Source organism: Pleuronectes platessa, chromosome 14 (assembly GCF_947347685.1).
Source record: "Pleuronectes platessa chromosome 14, fPlePla1.1, whole genome shotgun sequence".
Lineage (NCBI taxonomy): Eukaryota > Metazoa > Chordata > Actinopteri > Pleuronectiformes > Pleuronectidae > Pleuronectes > Pleuronectes platessa.
The window spans coordinates 2,905,424-2,926,726 of record NC_070639.1 but is presented as its reverse complement, the minus strand read 5'-3'; the positions used below and the strand labels follow the sequence as shown (position 1 = coordinate 2,926,726).

General features: G+C 40.4%; 1 protein-coding gene across 2 annotated transcripts; it reads left to right on the top strand.

Moving 5' to 3' along the window:
- Nucleotides 1–3,888: 3,888 nt before the first annotated feature.
- On the top strand, nucleotides 3,889–20,963 carry pgap1 (post-GPI attachment to proteins inositol deacylase 1). Of its 2 annotated transcripts, XM_053439460.1 has the most exons (26): nucleotides 3,889–4,161; nucleotides 5,680–5,833; nucleotides 9,299–9,474; nucleotides 9,778–9,949; nucleotides 10,287–10,447; nucleotides 10,699–10,751; nucleotides 10,857–10,923; nucleotides 11,071–11,176; nucleotides 12,650–12,708; nucleotides 12,846–12,929; nucleotides 13,680–13,726; nucleotides 13,891–13,942; nucleotides 14,022–14,099; nucleotides 15,204–15,279; nucleotides 16,255–16,328; nucleotides 16,409–16,460; nucleotides 16,538–16,604; nucleotides 16,692–16,797; nucleotides 16,912–16,950; nucleotides 17,122–17,306; nucleotides 17,496–17,726; nucleotides 17,878–18,013; nucleotides 18,231–18,281; nucleotides 18,501–18,712; nucleotides 19,223–19,327; nucleotides 19,418–20,963. In XM_053439460.1, the coding sequence occupies exons 1-26, from the start codon at nucleotides 4,030–4,032 to the stop codon at nucleotides 19,554–19,556; spliced, it is 2,814 nt and encodes a 937-aa protein (XP_053295435.1). In that variant the 5' UTR covers nucleotides 3,889–4,029; the 3' UTR covers nucleotides 19,557–20,963. The 2 variants fall into 2 exon arrangements, with proteins under 2 accessions (XP_053295435.1, XP_053295436.1); XM_053439461.1 differs by lacking the exons at nucleotides 3,889–4,161; nucleotides 9,299–9,474 and having other exon boundaries at nucleotides 5,701–5,833.
- Nucleotides 20,964–21,303: the final 340 nt, after the last annotated feature.

Sequence of the window (21,303 nt, the reverse complement as noted above, 5' to 3'; positions counted from 1 at the left end):
TTTCTTTATTTCCAGGACACATACAATTCACAATCACACAATTTCTTTGCACGCATATAATGCTCAGTTCTCCAGCCTAGCAGCCGGCGTCCGGGTGTAGTCTGGCTCCTGTGGATGCGTGTCTGTCCCGGGCCCCAGCGCGCTAATGCTGATAAGGGGGAGAGAGTCATTAGTTAACCTGGAACACCTGTGTACCATTAGACTCTCTCCCTGGCACCGATCCCAGAACCCCATCTCCACTCCCTCCCTCCTGTAGCCGCCACTAACCACCCCCCACTACCACAATTACATTCAATAAACAAATGCATATGGAGATCCATTCCCTTATCCTTATAATTTAAGACTTCTGACAGTTTGGATATGCACAGGTTATAATATATATAGGTAAGAAGCGCAGATTTATCTGTCCTCCCTAATACATTTCCTGTACATATAAAGTGCACTTAGTTGACCTTTACAGGGGTGACTTTAAGGTTTTTAAGGTATTGCACATCCCTAACCACAAGTGTCGGACATTTCTAGGCATTTTGCCTCAATGATAAGTGCCTGCAAGTGTCCCATGTATTGTACATACCTAATTATTTATTTATTATTTGTTTGCCTTTATTTAACCAGGTCGGTCCCGTTGAGATACAATGACCTCTTTTCCAAGGGAAGCCTGGCCAAGACAGCAGCATACAAAAAAAAAAAATCACATAACAGAGATAAAATACATTTGAAAAAAGAAAAAAAGATAAGGCAACAGGACTAAAGCTCCGGATTCACACCAAAACAAGAACAAGTGCGGTATGAAGCCGCTCCAATTTCTCTAATCACAAGTGTGGGACATTTCTAGGCATTTTGTTATAATGTTAAGTGCCTTACAAGTGTCCCTCGTATTGTGCATCCCTAACCACAAGTGTGGGACATTTCTAGGCATTTTGCTATAATGTTAAGTGCCTACAAGTGTCCCACGTATTGTCCAGCCCTAACCATAAGTGTGAAACATTTCTAGGCATTTCGCCTCAATGATAAGTGCCTACAATTGTCCGGGCATTCATGACATTTTTAGGAATTTCCTGTAATGTTAAGTTCCTACAAGTGTCCCACGTATTGTACATCCCAAACCACAGGTGAAGGACATTTTTAAGCATTTGGTTACAATGATAAGTGCCTACAAGTGTCCCACGTATTGGACATCCCTAGCCACAAGTTTGGGATATTTCTAGGCATTTTTCCTCAATGATACAAGTGCCTACAAGTGTCCGGGCATTCTGGACATTTCAAGGCATTTTGCACTTGTAGTCACTTATCATTGAGGCAAAATACCTAGAAATGTACCTGAAAAATTGTTGTGCCTTGTAGAGTAAGTCACAAATACAGGCCTCCGACATGGTGTATTTCAAAGCCTGTGAGAGGAAGAATATTCATAATACTTTCAAATGCACTACATGGGTCTCTAGCTGAATCTCGGCTGCGATGTTGGGGCCTTAGGTGCCTCGAGCCAGAAATGCACCTGGGTGGGTTTAAGTCAAAATCCAATTCCAGCATCATCTTTGGACCTGTAACTGGCAGAGCTTTGAAAACTGAGCCACCAAGGCCCTCAGAGGAGAGCGCATGCAAAATTTAAGAGCTCTAGCTGCTAAGGGGCCTGAACTGCACCCGAGTGTGTTGTCAGCAAAAGCGGCACAGGCTCTGTCTTTTGACGTGCACCTCACAGAGCTTTCAAAACACTAGTGGGTCATCAGGGGACACTTGTGAAGCTGTATACAATATGTTAGCCCTCTAGCTACTTAGGGGCCAAAACAGGGGCCAGACATATATTTGTAGGCCCTTTGCAATAATGTTAACTGCCTACAACCGCCGGCTCATTGTGAGTGGTCCCGACATTTGTAGGCAGTTATCATCATATCAAAATGCCTACAAGTGTCAGATTGCTAATTTGTCTATAATGTTAATTGTGCCTGGCCTTTCAAAAAGTGTAATAAGATATAATAATCTTGTATATTAACATATATATATATATCTACTCATATATATATATTATATCAAGCTATATATCTATATATAAAAAAAGCACACCACACAAGATTTCAAACTTATTAATATTTATTTCCACACACTAAGAACACAGTTAAACACACCTTTAAAATATAAACATTATTAAAACTTTAAAACTTACGAAATTTTAATATTATGAACAACATGAACTTTATAAACAATTTAAATAAAAATTCTGGCACTGGCCCCCATCTTCTTTTATCTCTGTCTGAATCTTCCGCACCTGCTGCCACATTGTGATGGTCCCCTGAGGAAGCAACGCAATGTGCTGCTCCATCAAGGCCAGCTTGAGAATGTAGAGCAGCTTGGCCATCCACCGCGCCTTGTGCAGTGCTCCTGGCCGTTGGTAGGTAACTTGAGTGTGTGCTGCACCCAGATACACAAGACACAGCTGCACGAACTCGCTGTAGTCGCCTCGCTTGTAGTCGAGCACTCCAGCAGTGCACGCAATGAGTTCAGCACGCAACTTGCCCAGGAACGTAGCGGCACAATGGGCTGCTGTCCTTATGTGGCACCAGGTCCCAGTTGTCCCGGAGCCGTGTAAACAATGTAACATCTGGCGAGCGGGACGTCTCCACCTTGAGGTTTGTGAAAAGGAGTACCTCCCCTATGTGGTGCCAGCACCCGGACCAGAGCAGTGGTCGACCCAGTGAGAGCTGGATGGCAATGCAGGCTGCTGTAAGATGGCCAGTGTTTGACGCTGTCACTTTATGTTCGACGCCACCCCTTGAAATACCTGGTATCTGACTTGACCTTAGGGCCACCGCCAATGGTTCAATGGCAATGGCGAACAAGAGTTGAGAAACTGTACTTCTTCTGCCAAACTGTACTTCTTCTGCCATCATCTCTTAATTTCATCGATTGTTCTTTTTGTTTTACCCTTGCAGATACTCTCTCATATCACGTTTCTTTGAGTTATATTGTTAATTCTTTGCTGTAGTTGAACAACATGTTTGTTTGCCTCTTCCACTAACAACACCAATTGCATGGCATTCAATTTCGCTCTGCACTTGCAATCACTCGGCTCTCCGTAATGCTCCATGGCAGAAACCAGTAATGCACACAAAACCCTCATTTAAAATCTACTGCCTCTACCATGTTTGCACCTGTTATCATTTACACAATTACGTGCAATCTGTTGAAATGCACATGCAATTTTACTACTCTTTATTAGGGATCTTATTAGATCAGGCCTTAAGAAAATTTACCGTAATTAGGAAAAGACCGCGGTTTTCCCTAAGTAGGTGGGTGGAGGCCAAAGTAATCGATTTCAGACTCAAGAACAAGACCATTATGTAGATCACAGATGAACACTGTTATAGCTGAAATAACACAATAAGGAACAAAGTGAACAATGTCAGGTAAACGGAATTGTTGAGCAGAACTCCGTTTCTTCTGTAATTTTTTCTACATTTGAAGACGGTTAGTTCAAATATATTGAATTTGGCTGCAAAACTGTTAAACCCAGAAACTCCAGAAGTATTCTGTGGACTAAAACACTTCACCCACCCCTCCATCAGCATAGTGGGGAGTGGATGATGAGTGGATTTTCATTTTTGGGTGACCTATCCCTTTAACAAAACTCCTTTTCAGTTTGTGTCTGTTTAGAAAAGAGAAACGATCATAAATTAATCAAATTAAAAGAGCCTACGTTTATCAATTCCTTGAACATGTTGCGTCACTCACAGTTCGCTCTCGTATTGGTCAATTTGCTCAGTTCTCTTCTCCCATTGGCCGGGCTATCCGCAAATCATTACAATTGTTCAGCGAGTAGTTCCTGTATGGGGGCTCAGTTCTCTTCTCCCATTGGCCGGGCTATCCGCAAATCATTACAATTGTTCAGCGAGTATTTCCTGTATGGGGTTGAGCCGGAGAGAGTGACAGACAGTCAGTTAGTAATGCTGGCAGACAGACAGACCGACAGACCGATGGGTTCGCCTGCTGGGAGCATGAAGACTGACATGTGAAAGCCGGAGGAAGGAGGGAACCATGAAAGTCGCCTCTGTGGTCTTCTACGGTGTCGCTCTGGGGCTCCTTGCCGTCGGCCTGCGAGAGCTGCTGACTGGCTTCGAGGAGAACAGATGCAGTATGACCTACATGTTTGAATACCCAGAGTACAGGGTGAGTACACAGGCTCGGGTTTGTACCCCACATACTGTGAAAAAAGGCCAGATATGAGCTCGTGTGGAACACAGCTGGCTAAATGGTTCGGTTTTTTTTTTGTTCCACTCTGAACAGACTATATAAATGATCACATTGAGATGCATTTAAAGCTACTTCCTGAATCGAAACCTGCTAACGTTACCTGACGGACAGGTTTCTGTTTACACCTGCACCTGTTTACACGCTTAGTAGCTTTGCTGAAACTAGCGTAGTTACAAAAAAAGAAAGATCACATCCCGATCTTCCAATCCTCTCAGCAGGTTGTTTGTTTAGATCAGTAATGCCATGTAGGTATGGACATCAATCTGACTTCAAACAGGAGATTATGAGGGAGAGAAAATGAGCCCCACGTATCTGACAATGTTCTCTTGCCTTGTTTATGTGGTTGATGGACATGGTCTGTACAGTCAGTGTTATTGTCTGTGATGCCTGCAGGACAGAGAGCAAATTATGAATTTACAATCAATCTAATTTTATTTGTATAGCCCATTATCACAGATAAAATAAGATATTATTTTGCCTGCTTGATCCAGATTACCCTAACACAATATGTAATAGAGTACAGAGATTAAAACAATAGTTTAATTCTAAAGAATATAAGTGAAAATAAATATTAAAGGACATATAAGGTGTGTGTGTATGGGAGCAGTGCCTAATGCCAACATTAGAAATTTAAATAATATAACATAAAATAAGTACGTAACTTGAGACAGTAGACCAATGCCAAAGTGGCAGGTTGTAATAACGATAATTTTATAGAAGTAAGTGATGAAATATTGCATATTATGGCTAATTAACTTAATATAATGACAAAAAACTATTGCCCAAATCAAAATTTGTCGGGTTAAACAAGGTGCAACATCCTCTGCCCCTAACCCTTGACTAGAGTGAGGAAGAACTACCAAAATAACTACATTTTTACAGGGAGAAAAAAATACATAACCTACAAACAGGTATCAAGTATGATATTTGAATCAAGGTGGTGAAAACACTGCAGAGGTGTTAACCAAATTTTATAGAACTTATATACAGTAATCAGCACTATTATTCAAAATACTTTGAACAGGTTTAATTTTTTGTCTGCTTTACAGGGGAATAAAAGTGTTTAAGGTGAATAGACCAATATCAACTTTTTTCATTTTTCCACCTTAAAGGTGACAACAAATCTCATATGTAATATTCGGTTAAGCAAATGTCCGAATTTTCTTTTTAATATCTGTGCAGATGTAAAATTACACAGTACATTTCTTGGTACAGATGAAGAACCAACTATAACAGATCAGATGTGATCTGACCACAGGAGGTTGTCGCCATCATATTACTTGCCATTGATCTTAAATTAGTTCTATGGAGTAATTTACTCAGGGAAGTATTTTAAACATGTGCAACACTAATATGAAAAGTGTTAACAGGTTGGACAGGTTAATGAATTGTGTGTGTTTTAATGTAAGTTTGGAACTTCTAATCCTTTCACAGCGTGTGGCCCTTCCTCGGCGTGTGGCCCGACTGTACCCAGCGTATGGGCTCTACCTTTATGGAGAGGGTCTATACGCCCAGGAGACCCGAGGGCTTAAACTCTCGGGCGCCCCTGTGCTCTTCCTGCCTGGAAATGCTGGCAGTTACAAACAAGGTTAGTGCACAAAGTCAGTTGCAGCTACAGTATATTGAAGATTGTATCGAGTCACTTTTCAGTATTTACATTTAAATCTACGAAAACCAAAATCTGAATCATGGTGACTTTCTTTGTCAATGAATTGACATGCTGAAGTTGTTTGAGGACATTAGAATTTATTGTTGATTGGTCTCTACCTGACTGGTGACCACATTGATTTTAAATACAAGATTTCAGCCTCCAAGACTGTAGATGTGTTAGCTCTACATACCATACAGTCAAGTTTCTACAGTCTGGATGTGTTTGTATGTGGGACTTTTACATAAACATTAAATCATTCATCAATCATGGAAAACTGGCTTTTTCAATCATTTTACAGTTGTTTTTTTTAAATCTTGTGTTAGTCTCATTTGTAAGTACACTCTGTACAGCTCAAATTGGATTTGGCTATGTTTTTTAAGTTTTTAAGGATTTTTATCATCTTCACCGCTGATTCACACACATCAATTCAAATCATTTCCGTGAGAAAACTTGAATTGCTCAAGCCGGCTTATATTACAGGATGACAAAGAATGATACATTACAACTACAAATTTTGGAGTTATTTGTGAGCTTCACTTGCATTACATGCTCTTAATCTTATAGAGTATGATTTGAGGTGATATTATCAACAGTCAGTCAGTCAATCAATCAATCATCATAATTTATTAATATTGCCCATATTCACAAATCACAAATTGTGTCATGAGGCCTAACATGGTGCAACATCCTCTGTTCTTAACCCTCAACTAGAGTAAGGAAAAACCTGCCAGAATCCTTATTTACAGGATAAACAAATATAGAAACCTCAGAGAGAGACAGGTGTGAGGGATCCCTCTCACAGGATGGACAGACATACAGTAGATGCATTGGTAACTGAGAACATCACCAAAATAGGAGTATTTACAATATTAATTAGAAGAAACAGTTGGTAAGATTATAGAAAAGTGTGTCTATGTTTAAAGTATTTTTACATAAGAAAATGTCTGATAGAGATGAAGGAGCAGCAATGACAAATGAATTGTCCGTAAGTTTTTGTCAGTAATGGTATAGTATGTGAATGAAAGCATATATAAGGTGAATAAATTTGGGCAGTGCAACTTTGGTGTAACTTTGGTGCGCACAGATGACTCGTCACTCATTTGCACAAATTGGAATCAATCTGATAAATAGAATTTATGCCAGGTAAGGGCGGTTCCTTCAATACCAATTGGCTGTTCTAGTCTCTGTAGTAAGAAGTTGCACTGAGATCTAACAGGACGAGGAGAGACACAAACCCTTGATCTGAGGCTATGAAAAGGTCATTTTAGACTTTTGCCAAGGCTGTCAAAAGCCTAAAAATGGAGCCACAAGAGCGAGAGCTAAAAAATCTTCCCTTGGGAATTGGGAAGCACTTGCTACGTCAACCAAAGTTATTTCAGTAACACACATTTCAACTCACATTATTATTTGAACAACCGTTCTCAACCAACATTATAATATTGACCCATCTGACTGCAAATTGATGTCCAACGGTCAATGGAATCCAAAATCATCAACCCATTGAGGGCTGGATTCAAAATCAAAGTAAAACATTTTAATCACAAGCTGATCCAACTTGCATAAACGTCATAACGGCAACTCATAATGTGATTCAGCACTGTGTATGGCCTCCGTGATTGATATCCCTGAATCTTAACTGACTTGGTGTTATACTGTGATGATAAAGTTTTCCCAAATTTTTTAGCTGTATGTGTGTATATATATATATATATATATATATATACACACAGTGCCTTGCATAAGTATTCACCCCCCTTGGACTTTTTCCCATTATGTACTGTTACTAACTGGAATTCAAATAGACTTAAATAAACTTTTTCCTGTTTGATCAACAAAACATGCATAGTACTTTGGAGGTGCAAAATAAATTTTATTGTGACACAAACAATAATGAGAACAAAAAAGTTGACATCTGTTGGGTGCATAAGTATTCACCCCCTGTGTCAATACTTGGTAGAACCCCCTTTCGCTGCAATTACAGCTGCAAGTCTTTTGGGGTATGTCTCTACCAGCTTTGCACATCTAGAGATGGAAAGGTTTGTCCATTCTTCTTGGCAAAAAAGATGAAGCTCAGTCAGATTGGATGGAGACCGTCTGTGAACTGCAATCTTCAAGTCTTGCCATAGATTCTCTATTGGATGAGGTCTGGGCTTTGACTGGGCCATTTTAAGACATTAACATTCTTTAATCCAAACCATTCCTTTGTAGCTCTGGCTGTATGTTTAGGGTCATTGTCCTGCTGGAAGATGAACCTCCGCCCCAGTCTCAAGTCTTTTGCAGACTGCATCAGATTTTCTTCAAGGATTTCCCTGTATTTGGCTCCATCCATCTTTCCCTCTATTCTGACCAGTTTCCCTGTACCTGCTGAAGAGAAGCATCCCCACAGCATGATGCTACCACCACCATGTTTCACTGTTGGGATGGTGTGCTCAGGGTGATGGGCAGTGTTGGGTTTTCGCCACACATAGCGTTTTGCATTGAGGCCAAAAAGTTCAATTTTGGTCTCATCTGACCAGAGCACCTTCTTCCACATGTTTGCTGTGTCTCCCACATGGCTTCTGGCAAACTCCAAACGGGATTTTTTTATGGATCCCTTTCAACAATGGCTTTCTTCTTGCCACTCTTCCATAAAGGCCAGATTTGTGGAGTAGACGACGAATAGTTGTCCTGTGGACAGATTCTCCCACCTCAGCTGTGGATCTCTGCAACTCCTCCAGAGTAACCATGGGCCTCCTGGTTTCTTCTCTGATTAATTTTCTCCTTGTCCGACTCTTCAGTTTGGGTGGACGGCCTCCTCTTGGTAGGTTTGCGGTTGTGCCATATTCTTTCCATTTTCTTATGATGGATTTTATGGTGCTCAGAGAGATGTTCAAAGCTCTGGATATTTTTTTATAACCTAACCCTGCTTCATATTTCTCCACAACTTTATCCCTGACCTGTTTGGTGAGCTCCTTGGTCTTCATGATGCTGTTTGTTCAGTAATGATCTCCAACAAACTCTGAGTCCGTCACAGAACAGGTGTATTTATACTGAGATTAAATTGCAGACAGGTGGACCCTATTTACTAATTATGTGACTTGCAAATGTGCCTTGTGAATGCAATTGGTCGCACCAGATCTTTGTTAGGGGTTTCACAGTAAAGGGGGTGAATACATATGCACTCAACACTTTTCAGATTTTTATTTGTAAATAATTGTGAAATCCATGTAATATTTCCCCCCACTTCCAAATGATGCACTATTTTGTGTTGGTCCATTACATAAACTCACGATGAAATAAATTTTAATCTGTGGTTATACCATGACAAAATGTAGAAAAGTCCAAAGGGGGTGAATACTTATGCAAGGCACTGTATATATTACTATTCAACACCAACAGACATCTTTTTCTCTGTTGCTGTAGCTCGCTCCCTGGGCTCGGTGGCCCTCAGGAAGGCTGAAAACTTGGAGGGAGGTCTCCATTTCAATGTTTTCACCGTGGACTTCAATGAGGAGCTGGTTGCGCTTTACGGTGGCAGTTTGCTCCAGCAGACACACTTCCTGCATGAGAGCATTAAAGCCATCTTAAGGCTGTACAAGGTCAGGCCTCAAGTATAATTTAGTTGTCAGGGAGGGTTACTTGTTGCTGGTGTGTTAGTGCTAGGGATACATATCATATTCCATCACCCTCTAAATTTACATGTGTCGGCATTTAGTTCAACTTTTCAAACTGCACGATGTGCTGTCATCAAAATATTGTGCAGTTATAAAAAAAAGTCTACAAATTGCTAAGATGTGAGCACTAAAGTGTGTTATCAAAATGTAGTTAACACTATGTAATGTATTAAAGTAATCTACTTTGGTGATGGTTTTAAATGTCTTCTTTCTTTCTGGACTTGCCAGAATCTGAAGACTCCTCCCCAGAGTGTGGTGCTTGTGGGCCACTCCATGGGAGGGGTGGTGGCCCGGGCGTTGTTCACTTTGCCCCGCTTCAACACTAATCTGGTCAGCCTGATCATTACTCAGGCCTCTCCGCACCTGGCCCCAGTACTGTCCCTGGACCCATACCTGCTGGGTAAGAACAACTCTGATGCTGAGTCACTGGTACTTTGACACTGTTGGCTCTGACTTATGTCCTCATTTGAGGCACAGACAGCAGTTGTTTCAATCATACTTAGTGAGGAGACATTCATCAGTAAAATGTGTTGCTCTGTCATTCAGTTGGTTTCCTAACCACCAAATGGCATTTGACCTATCATAAGAAAAAAAAAAAACTAAATGCTGTTACAGATTTATGGTCCGTTTTGTTCATAAATGTGGTGACTCGAAGTGTTCAATGGGATTTTAATATAAAAACTATGTGGTTGATGCTAGTGTAATTTTCTCTTCATCTTTACTCCTGTTTTTTGCAGGTTTCTACTCTTCAGTGAGACATAAGTGGCTGAACCAGGCAAACAAACTCAGGAACATCACAGTCCTGTCCGTTGGGGGCGGTTACCGTGACTACCAGGTCCGGTCTGGTCTAACATCTCTGCCGTGTCCTTCAGGAGACCCCAATAAGTTATCACTGGTGGTAAGATTTGTTTGTGGATGAGTGTGATTACTGGGACTCTTTCCACCACAGGAACTTTTTTTTGGAACCCATGGACATTTTTAAGAACTGAGCAACTGAAGGTAGCAGGTTAAAAATGTAGTTCCTTTTGTAGAGGACAGTTAAAAAATGCCTTGTCATACACAATGCCAGATGACTTAATGCTTTTTGATGCCAAAGAATGATCCTGCACTACTCTATTTATGTTTCTATGTCATATTATTTTTATCAAGGCAACTGCAGTTCCCAGGACATGGGTGTCAACCGACCACCTCTCCATTGTTTGGTAAATAGATGACATTACATTTTGGCAGACTATATATTATACTGAATTTTTTTAAAAATATTATTCTTGTCATTCATATGCAATATGCATTTCTTTGGGCTCCAGGTGTAAAGAGCTTGTTCTTGCCACTGTCAGGGCCTTCTTCGACCTCATTGATCCCGAAACCAGACAGGTCAGAGCAAACACTCACTAAACAACATTTTATTTTGCTCAGAATTGTTGGAGTCATACACTCACCCTATAATCAAAGGCAATGAAATGGCACATCTCTCATCTCTCATTTCATCTGTTGTGAAACTAATCAGTTTGTTCTTATTAGTTCACAGATAACCAGGAGAAGAAAATAGCCGTACTTAACCATCACTTCATCAGACATCCTGTCAGGATGGTGGGAGAAGATCACAGTGTTTCCATCTCAACCTTAGGTCAGAGACAAACACTTGCTTCAAGAGGCTGGAATAAACCGATGCATTCATTTATTTAATCAGATCACCATCTTGTTCATGTTTTTTTAGACCAGGGGTGCACAAACTTTCTGGGTTAAGGGCCTCATTAACTTAAAGACGGGCCACTAATACTAGTTTATGAGGAAGAACATTAAATAACACAGTAAATTATATTAATGTGAAATCATTTTCTCCCAAAGTAATGAAAGTAAACTCATCCCGTGTGCTTGCTTTAATAAGAACAGTGCTGCTGGTCACCTTTTTTTTCAAGTGAATCAAAGTTCAGTGTAATTTTGTTTCAGGCTATTTGCAGGACATGGCTCAAATGTTCATCCGTGAGCTGGGCTCTGCGCCAGTTTTGTTTATGGTCATTACTCTGAACAATTGCTCACACACATACCTAGAGCTAGAGTGATTTGCTGTATTTCCTTTGCATGGAGAGGCGCCTCTTCCAGTGTGTGGAAATGAGCGAATGATTTGTTTATCCCTTGAGAACAAAGTTAACCTGGCTTACAGTTCATGCACACAAATTTTTCCCTTGTAGCTTCACCTTCAGCTCATTCATGTGTGGCAAAATGTCTACAGTGAATGCAAGATCACAAAGCCAATCTGCGTCGCTCAGGGATATGTCGGCTTTCTCCAATGATGCCAAAAATGGTCCAATCTCCCCTCTGAGCTCCTTAACTCGCCAACAAGCTTGCCGAAACTGAATCCATCTGTGGACACATTCGCCAGTTTACACCACAGTAGCTTCAGTCGCTCAATGCAGCCAGACACACTGTTGAATAAGTCTGATCTCTCTTTGTGCCTTTCATAGACTCCCTGGACAAAAACTGTTATTTAACTCACAAGCCAAGTCTTTGTCAATTTGCTCAATACGGCCAGTCACTGTTCTGCGTGATAAGCTTATGTATTCACATTTGCTTCTGCTATCTGGACACAGAAGAATTTCTTTCTCTACCATACATTCCTTAAAAAATGTGACAATAGATTACTTGCCTTTGTGCTGGAATCCTGTATTGTAGAATCTCGGGTAAAAATATTTAGCTGAGCTTGTAAATTGGCTGCTAAACTTTAAGCTTTGCTCGCCCTTAGGATGACAAGCTGCTACGAGCATGCTTGGTGGGAATAGGTGGGCTGATATTGTATTCTTTGAATACCAACACGCCTTCTTGACATATCAGACATGTGGCCTTTGATCGGACTTCCCTGAAACCAGGCACCTTTCTCTTCTTTTGCCTGCTCATTTGGTGATTGGTGCTCAGTTCAAGATGCAGGTTAAGTGAAGAGATGAGTGACTCTTGTTCTCTACATTTGAAAAGGGTGGTTGTAGTTGCAGTGTGCCATCTAGCTGAACCAACCTTAACGTTCTCAACATTCTCTATTAAACTGTTAAATTATGTGCCCAATCCCATATTGTCCTGTTCTATAATTTTGTCTCAATTTTTCTAGATTTTCCTGAAGAATGGAGTGAAGTGAACACACTGCGTTTGGCTTACAGCACACCGAAGGTACCAGATGAAGTACTATCGTCTGCTTTACCATAGCAATTTACAGAATGTATTTTCTTATTCAATACAAAACATGCAGTCATGGAGAACAGAACAGCAAGGTCCCAGTAGTTGACAGTGTTTCCCTTTGTCTACAGGAAGGACAGGAGAAATATTTTATGTTTACTCTGTCGAGTCGCAGGAAAGCCTACAGCCATTTCTACTGCCGGAGCAGCAACCTGGTGAGTTTTCAGCACTGTTTTGTTGTCATCCCTTTTGGGTTTGAGCTACAGACGTTCCAATGCTTTATTTCTCTAAGCTGATTTCAGTATTCTGAATAATCACTCACATCTCAGAGATGTTCAGTGACTCATTTAAATGCATACAGTGGCTTCATGAAGTCCTCAGATCCTTTAACTTTTTGCACGTTCAAAGATTTGATTTAAATTAATAAAATGTATCATCAGTCTCAATCACACTCAATTACTCATAATGACAAATTTAAAATATTAATTTAAAGATTTCTTTGACACTTGTTCAGATATGGAAAGCTTAAAGAATTAAGACAAAGTACTAAACCATTGGTTTGGAGACTTCTTGAAACAAGAGATTTCAGTGGTTTTAATAAACATTTGAAACATTTAAATTGTATTAAGAATTATTAAGTGTAGACTAATAGTCTAAAAATGTCCAGGTAAATCAATAACACAACAAAGTGTGCAAAAAGTAAAAAACTAAAGCCATTGTATGTACAGTGAAGTCCAAAAGCCACACATTCAGTGAAACTAAACTAATTGGTTATATGAAAATCCAGATAGAATATGACAGACAAGATCAGATTACTGTTGATGCCCAAACTGGTTGTTTAAGTTGAAAGTGCAGTATGTTTGGTCCTGTATCACTGAAACATGTTAGTTCTCTTCTGTTAACAAATATGAAAACCAAGAATAAAGAAAAACATGTAATTCTGATGTAGTTGTGTTGTCCAACAGGAGATGACTAGCTGGGTGTATGGCTGTGTGCACAAGAATGGTTCATGGTAAGAATAATGTATCTCTTTTTGCCACCTCTGTTTTCAATCAAAATCTTTTCTCAATCCTTATTTTTCTGCATTTATTTAAGAGAAAATTTGATTTTGTTTATGTTGGAAGACATTAGAAGACAGTTTGTGTTTCTGTTGTGCTTCGTTTGTGTAATTTGCAGTCTACATCCTGTTGATCTATCTGTGGGAACTGAGCTGCTGCCACCATACAAGGTAATTATCCTTCTGAGATGCTGTCTTGTCTAGTCTAAGTTGCTATCGTTTGTTCCTAACTGTGTGTTGTTGTCCTCAGGTCCTGATTTTGAGTTTCAGTGATTTGTCTTCAGTTACTCATCTAGTTGTTTCGGCCTCCAACCTCAATGGCAAACAGGTACTACCATCTGGATGAATGATACAGTCCTACTTGCCCAGCCTTTTTGTCTCTCTCTCTCTCTCTCTCTCTCTCTCTCTCTCTCTCTCTCTCTCTCTCTCTCTCTCTCTCTCTCTCTCTCTCTCATCACAGCTGATGTAATCTCTGCAGAGTTGAGTAGTGTCTTCATATAAGTTTAGAACTAGTTTGTGAAATCCATTGCTGGATAGCTGACAAAAAATGAACCCATCATATTCCCCTTTTCTCACACGTTTGCTGTGTATGTGATGTATCCAGCTATAGTTAGTCAGTAAAGTAGCAGGTAGACAGTTAAAGCAGCGGAGCATCTCTTATTATTCGTTCTGCAGTACAGTTACACAGTGGTTTCCTTGTGGACTGAGTCTGGTGATGTGGTTGGTAAGAGAAAATACTGCAAAGTGAATAATCAATCACATCTTTTACTTTCCTGTCACAACTGTCATGTTCCTCACGCTTATCACAGTTATCACACACATTTAATACATTAGCCAGCTAGCTAGCCACGTAGCTACTTTGATAGCTTGTCAGTTGAGTGGAAGATAATGTTGATGAAGATAGTGTAGAGTGTAACATTGCATTTGTTTACACCAACTGAACACCTTCATCCACTGAATTTACAGAGGTTAAAATTTAAGTTTTCAACTGAGGTGCCGTTCCCCCCGTTGATTATGCAGTAATGAACCAAGAGTTACTGTTTGTAACTGATACACATTAACAGTGAAATATTGTTAATAACATTCCATAGCTAGATTGATAGAGTAAACAGAGGACATCGGAAGTTTTACTAGTAACTTCACTCATGACGTTAGATAAAACTACATATAAACACCACATACACATATCAGAATTTGCAGTGTTAGTTGGGCTCTAATAAGACATAAGTCTACAGCCATGCTTGCAGCTCTATATAGTTGTATGTAGGTAGGTGTTCTTTGAGCTGAATGCTAACATCAGCATGCTTTGACTCTAGATTCAAACAGCTAAATAAAGTTGTTCATAGAGTATATAAGGCTAAGTCAACACATCTAATGGTCCAGGAAGCAGTAACAGAAGATGTAACTCATACAAATTTGATATTTTTTTCAGTTTACGGTGGAATGTGAATGGCAAAGACAAGAATCTCTGACTCTGTCTGTCCCAGTACCACATGTCCTGTCCTTCGGTGAGTTATCTTACCTAAGCATAAACAGATTTTTATTGATAACTTAAGGGGCCCTTATTGTGTAAAATAAATTTTCTGGGCTTTTACTATCTGTAATTTCTTGAAGAGGATCAGTAGGGACCCTCAAAGTATGAAAACGGTCACTCACTAGCTACCACAGGCTAACCACAAGAAACAAAACTGAATAAACACTGCAGCGTGGAGGGATCCAAGGAAGATAATCTGTCTGTGCACATTCCTCCTAAGGTAGATGTTACTCCGTATTTAAACCTCGTTGTGAATCTCCGTACTGTAACTCGGGACGTTACTCCTGCGTTGGCCGACTGTCCTGCTAAAACTTGAACAAACATGAGGACGGTGTAACTGACCATTCAGAAACATCCTGTTGTAACCGACTGTAAATATGTAGCTATTCATTTCAAATCAAATCAAATCAAAGTTTATTGTCACATGCACAAATGACAGCATCATCAGAGCAGTGGAATTCTTGTGACCTGGCAGGCAACATCTACGCAATAGATGGGCATTACAAGATAAAAAAAATGACATATAACCTCGTAACATATAACAGTGCAACAATTTAAATTTAAAAGAAGGGCTAGCAACAGTTTACAGGGTGAAGGAGTGAGGAATATTAAATAATCTGAATATATGTGTAGTAAGTAAGCTGTATCCAAAAATGACTTGACTTTCAGCTTTGTTTAACAGAGTAAATGTGCCAGAATGAGACGTTATAAGCCTGGTCACGTGTCACTCAAAGTGCAGTAAGCCATTCACAGGAGGGGCTCATGATGCAGGCGAAAACAGCCTATTCTGTCTGTAGCTTTAGAGAGAGGCAGAAGTGAGGAGGTGGAAATACACATTGCAGCAGTTTTTTCTACTTTAAACCACTGCATAATATGTCCCCATTAAATGATGAGGCTGATTCCAAAGCTCCATGTGGAAACACAAGCTCAGTAAGTGTTGGTTCTGCAGGTTTGACTTTCAGCGACGTTACCGTCAACTCTTCTGGACTTCTACACACCATCAAGCTTCATCACTTTAACCAGGTAGCTTTTATTACTCAATGTAGACTCAGTATCCTTGTTCCTACTGTGTCACCACCTGTTAAACACCTCTGTGTCTTTAGGTATATCAGGCATTCAGAATAAATGTTGCAAGCCAATGCAAAGTACAAAAAGGTAAGCCTGATTTAATACTCAAGGATTTTCACATGCACAAACTGAAAAGTGATCTAATTACAATATTTTTTCTGTAGATAGATTGTCCAATGTGTACAGAATAATGGTACCATGGTTTCGAGAGGACTCTATAACCACAGTCAGGTTAGTTGTGATTGTGTCATTCTCCAGGCATCTCCTATATTAAACAGTTTCTATTCCCGTTTTGACTTGATGTGATCTGTTCACCAGTGTGCCCTCAGTTACCGAGATCTCAGGGATGCTCCACACAAGCAGCCCAGACAACACATCAGATGTTCTCCTTCAGCTTCACACTGCCCCCAATTGCCAGTACAAGGTATTACTCTAAGCTGCAGTAAGAAAACTGCAGCCTCTCTTTCACATATCCTGATGACTATTTATCATATTAAACTTTTTTGTTTATTAATAATTATTTTACCCTCTGATTCAGGTGTCAATAAGGACTTCTTTACCAAGGGTGATTGGACAGGTACTACATTGCACACTTACAGTGTCTTTGTCCTGTTCTATTGGGTATCAGACCAGGCATCTCATGTTAAATCATGTTAAACCATCTTTAAACAAAAATGGCAACTATGCATACAATAGCTATTCTTCATGAATAAGTAGTGATTCAGATCTGGTGTCTTTTATCTGACAGATATTGAGGTTCTGTGGTCCTATGGTACCAGTGTACACAGCTGCAACTCTCCTGCTGGCCTGTGGGGGCCAGCTGTCATCCATCCTGAAGTCGAGGCGAGCTGCAGACATGAGCCAGGTGGTGGGCAAAGGCCTGCAGCCTCACAAAGTCAACCTGCCCGTTTATGTCCTGCACGTCTTACTTAGGTAGGCTTTGGAAGAGTGCGAAAGTTGATTCTTCACCTTGGAAACAGACGTTGACAGCTTTACCAGCTTTTTCCAGAGATTCCAGATGTATCCCATAACCCTCTTGTCTTTAAAATGGACGTTATTATAAAAGTTGAATGTTCTCATGTTTTCTTGCTAATCCTCCTCCTCTTCCCTTCCCTACCTCAGCTGTAGCCGCTTTCAAGAGTTCTGGTCAATTCTCTGCCTCCCCCCCATGGATGTTCTGCCTGCATCCTCTCCTGATGCAATGTTTCATAATGGCGTGGTACTAGTTGAAGAATGGCCCCACCTCCTGTCCCCTCTGCTGTACATTTTTGGGGCAGCAGTGGCATACTGGGGGAGCACACTGCTCCATCTCATTATGCGACTGATCTCATTATTATTAGCTCCACTACACAGGTATGGCTGGACAGTACTGTAACTGTATTTGAATGGTCTTAAGGCTAAATAATATATTAGAATGTCTTTTTTTAAATGACATCCCTCCTTCTATGAATATATCTTCTTTTAAACTATTGACTTAACTTTTTTTTGTTCTCTTTGCCTGCAGACCGTCTGTCTCTAGAGACTGTGCCACCCTGCGGCTTCGGACCCAGATACTCATCGCCCTCTGTCTGACAGTTATCGGCGGGATTTCCTGTGGAGCATTTTCAGTCTTTGCTGCTTTTTCGCTGCACCTTTATAGGGTGAGTTTTAAGATGTGATGAAATCGGAGGACAGCCCCTGACCTGTGATTTCGCAAAGCAGCACCAATAGTTGCGCTGTTTGTCGGTTTTAATACCAGCGTTAGCAGTTTGATTCAGACTAGGACTGCACATGCAAATATTGCAGTACATCAAAATGTTGCAAGTGGACAATATGTGCTGATTATGTTGCTTGTTCTTTTTTGATTTGCATGCTCAGGTGCTAAGGCTACAAATGACGGAGAGGTCTTTGAGTCACATGCTGAATCTGGTAAGAGTTTCAACTTGAAATGTTGGTCTTATCACGCTATTTAATGAACCAGCACCAGTTATATGACCTACTGTGTGTTGGTACTGAGGACACTCTGTAAATGCAGAGCTAGGGTTCAAAACCTTGCAGAAGATTTTACTGAAGACACATAGAATGCAATTTTATACCTGTGGATTTTATTGGAAAATCCTTTGATTATTACTCAATGTCACAATCCAGGCGCCCCGGAAGCACGAAGACACTGAGAATGGCACGGTCAACGTTGAGTGCTTGAGCAGGTCTAAAGAGTGTAACGGCACCCCCCTGCTGTCTGAATGTGCACTGGAGGAGGTGAGAGATGATCTACAGCTCCACCTCTGCCTATCGGCACTCTTCACGCTACCTGTCATGCTCAGTACACCATCACTTATCCACTGGATCCGCAACCTGAGGTACAGTATTAGCATAACATGAATGAAGTATACCACATATTTATTTATAAAGAATTAAAATGCATAGTAATGGAGCAAAACTACCACACTAGTCTCTAGTTTAAAAAATGTCCTGGATTCGTGGACCCTGGACCCACATCAAGTAATCCCACATTTTATGTTTGCAGCCTTATGAATGGATTCCCTAAAATGTTAACAAATACTGTGTCAAATCTTACGTTCCAGCAGGGGTGCTTATCTGTTGCTAAACTTGACCTCTGATTCATTAGTGAAGCAGCTGGAAACCAAATGATCCCACCAATCAAAGTGGCTCATCACAGTTCTAACAAAGTTATTTCAAGTTGCAATAGACTCAGTTTCACAATATTAGAAGAATATCATTCCAGAGTGGTGTTATAAAAAAAAAGACAAATGCATGTGATATAAGAAAAAGTAAAGTGCCTGGGTTAGTGAGGTTGTGTACAAGGTGAATGGCATCATCTGTTTAATCTACCTTGTGATTCTCCACAGATATACCACCCAGTTGGATCCTGACCCTTGTTGGCCACACATTGTGCCTCTAGTTACTGTTTACATGCTGCTTATTAACTGCAACACTTTGAAACTCTACAACAGGTAGGATCACACCATCACCAACACAAACACTCCTTATTATCTTTCTTATCCTGTAACAATTGAATATTTACTTTATCTTGATCTTTTCAGTAAACTACTGCCTCTGGCTTCCTGCCTCCCTCTGCCCTTGGCCATCACCATGGTGACCTTCTCTCCACTTCACCTCTACAGAGTCACCTACTTCGTGTTACTGACACTCATCCCTCTGGCGTGTTGTTGCCTGCTCTGACGGTATCTGGCTGGTTTCAGTCTACGTCTCTACCATTACAAGCCTTCCTCTAAGTTACAGCCTGACTCAGTGAAGCTGACTGAGGCTGATGTGTCAAGCTGCCATGGAGCAGAACTATAGACATATATAGCTTGGGGAACTGCCTGTTAAATGCTAGCACTAAAAGCTCCATGGCATTTACCCTGTATTTTTAAAATGAGATGATGTAAAGGCCTTGGAACATTTGGTGCAAATATGGCTCCATTAGAATGACCTGAAACCAAGTTTGCCTTACTCTGTATATCTATAGCTCTGCCTTCAAGGAGCAAGAACTCCAAAACCAGTGAAGCTACTTATACTAGAGACTCTCAAACAGGGTGTTAGTGTAAAATGCACTGTTTTGTTTTCCTTCTTTCTTGTGACTGTCACTGTGGCTGCCATGTTGTAAACTCTCACACTGCCTCCTGCTTAGCAAGGGCAGTTGTGTTTAGCTGGCACCTACTGACTGTCGCAGCCCTGTCACAAAACAAGCGGCAGTGCCATAACTTTCGTTCCATAAGGAAAGTCCAAAGTCAACTTTCTAAGGAGTTTGCCTTTTACACAGGAACAACGCGACAGGAGATTTTCCACTCAGATGTGTTCACAACCACACAGAAATCCCCGTAGTCGGGAGAAGGGTGGTGCAGCAGAGGCAGGGCATAAAGTATGAATTCCCCTACGGAGATCACATGTTTTGTTTTCATTACATTGACACTGTTGTCGACCCTTATCACTGAAAGCTCTCTTGATGTCTTCTTCTCTGTCTTCTACATGTTACTGCTACTGCTTTTTTATCCTTATATATATATATTTTTTTTTTAAATTTTTTTATATTTTTCGGTTTTGTTAGAAATGTCATCAACACAACCACTTGCTCGCAATGAATCCTGCAGTGGATCTTATGTTTTCTCACATTGGCTCATTCGAATATTTTTCACAGTTTTACTAGAGGCCGGCTCGGTGAAAGTCTGGAGGCCGTCCCTTGGACATTTGTGTTCTCACAAACAGCCCCTCTGAGAGTTCAGTGGATGTCTGAAAGCACCTTTAGTGGTAGTATGCTATCGTCACTCCCACCTTCATTCACTTAACTATAAGCAATAGTGACTGTTCAATTACTCATCTATAAGAAGCACCTATAGTTTTTTATAGACAAAATTAATACTGACATTTTCCTATCTGAAAGACATAAGCCCAAGTCTTCCCCTCATGTTTAACTGTGGATAAATGCACAATCATTTTAACAGCACTAATTTCATCGGTATACACCCTCATGTCACACTCACACTGAATCTGCTGCTCTGATTTTTTTTTCTTCAAAAGAAACTATCATCTAACTTCTTTTAAAAACAACTCAGCAACTCAAACGTTCAGAGGGTGGTGAGGACTTAGGTAACTTGATGTTACACGCCTGTATATCAGGATCTTATCAGTTTTTATTTGATTTAAAAACCATACCTCTTATGAAGGACATTGATCGTTGGTGGTAGTCTTTTTGTGGGGATTGTTTGTAACAGAAAGAAAATGTAGACCACCAACCTTTTGAGATTTAAATGAAGTGAAATGGGAAATCCTGTCTCTGCAAGTGTTTCAAACCATCATGCAGATTGTTGCAGGATTTTTTTTTTTAGTGTGGCGTGTTCAAATGGCAGTTTGCCCATGACTTTTTAAACCAGTAAAATTACAGTCAGAATGACGCTCATTTGTTATTAAAGTTGATGACCAGAGAGTC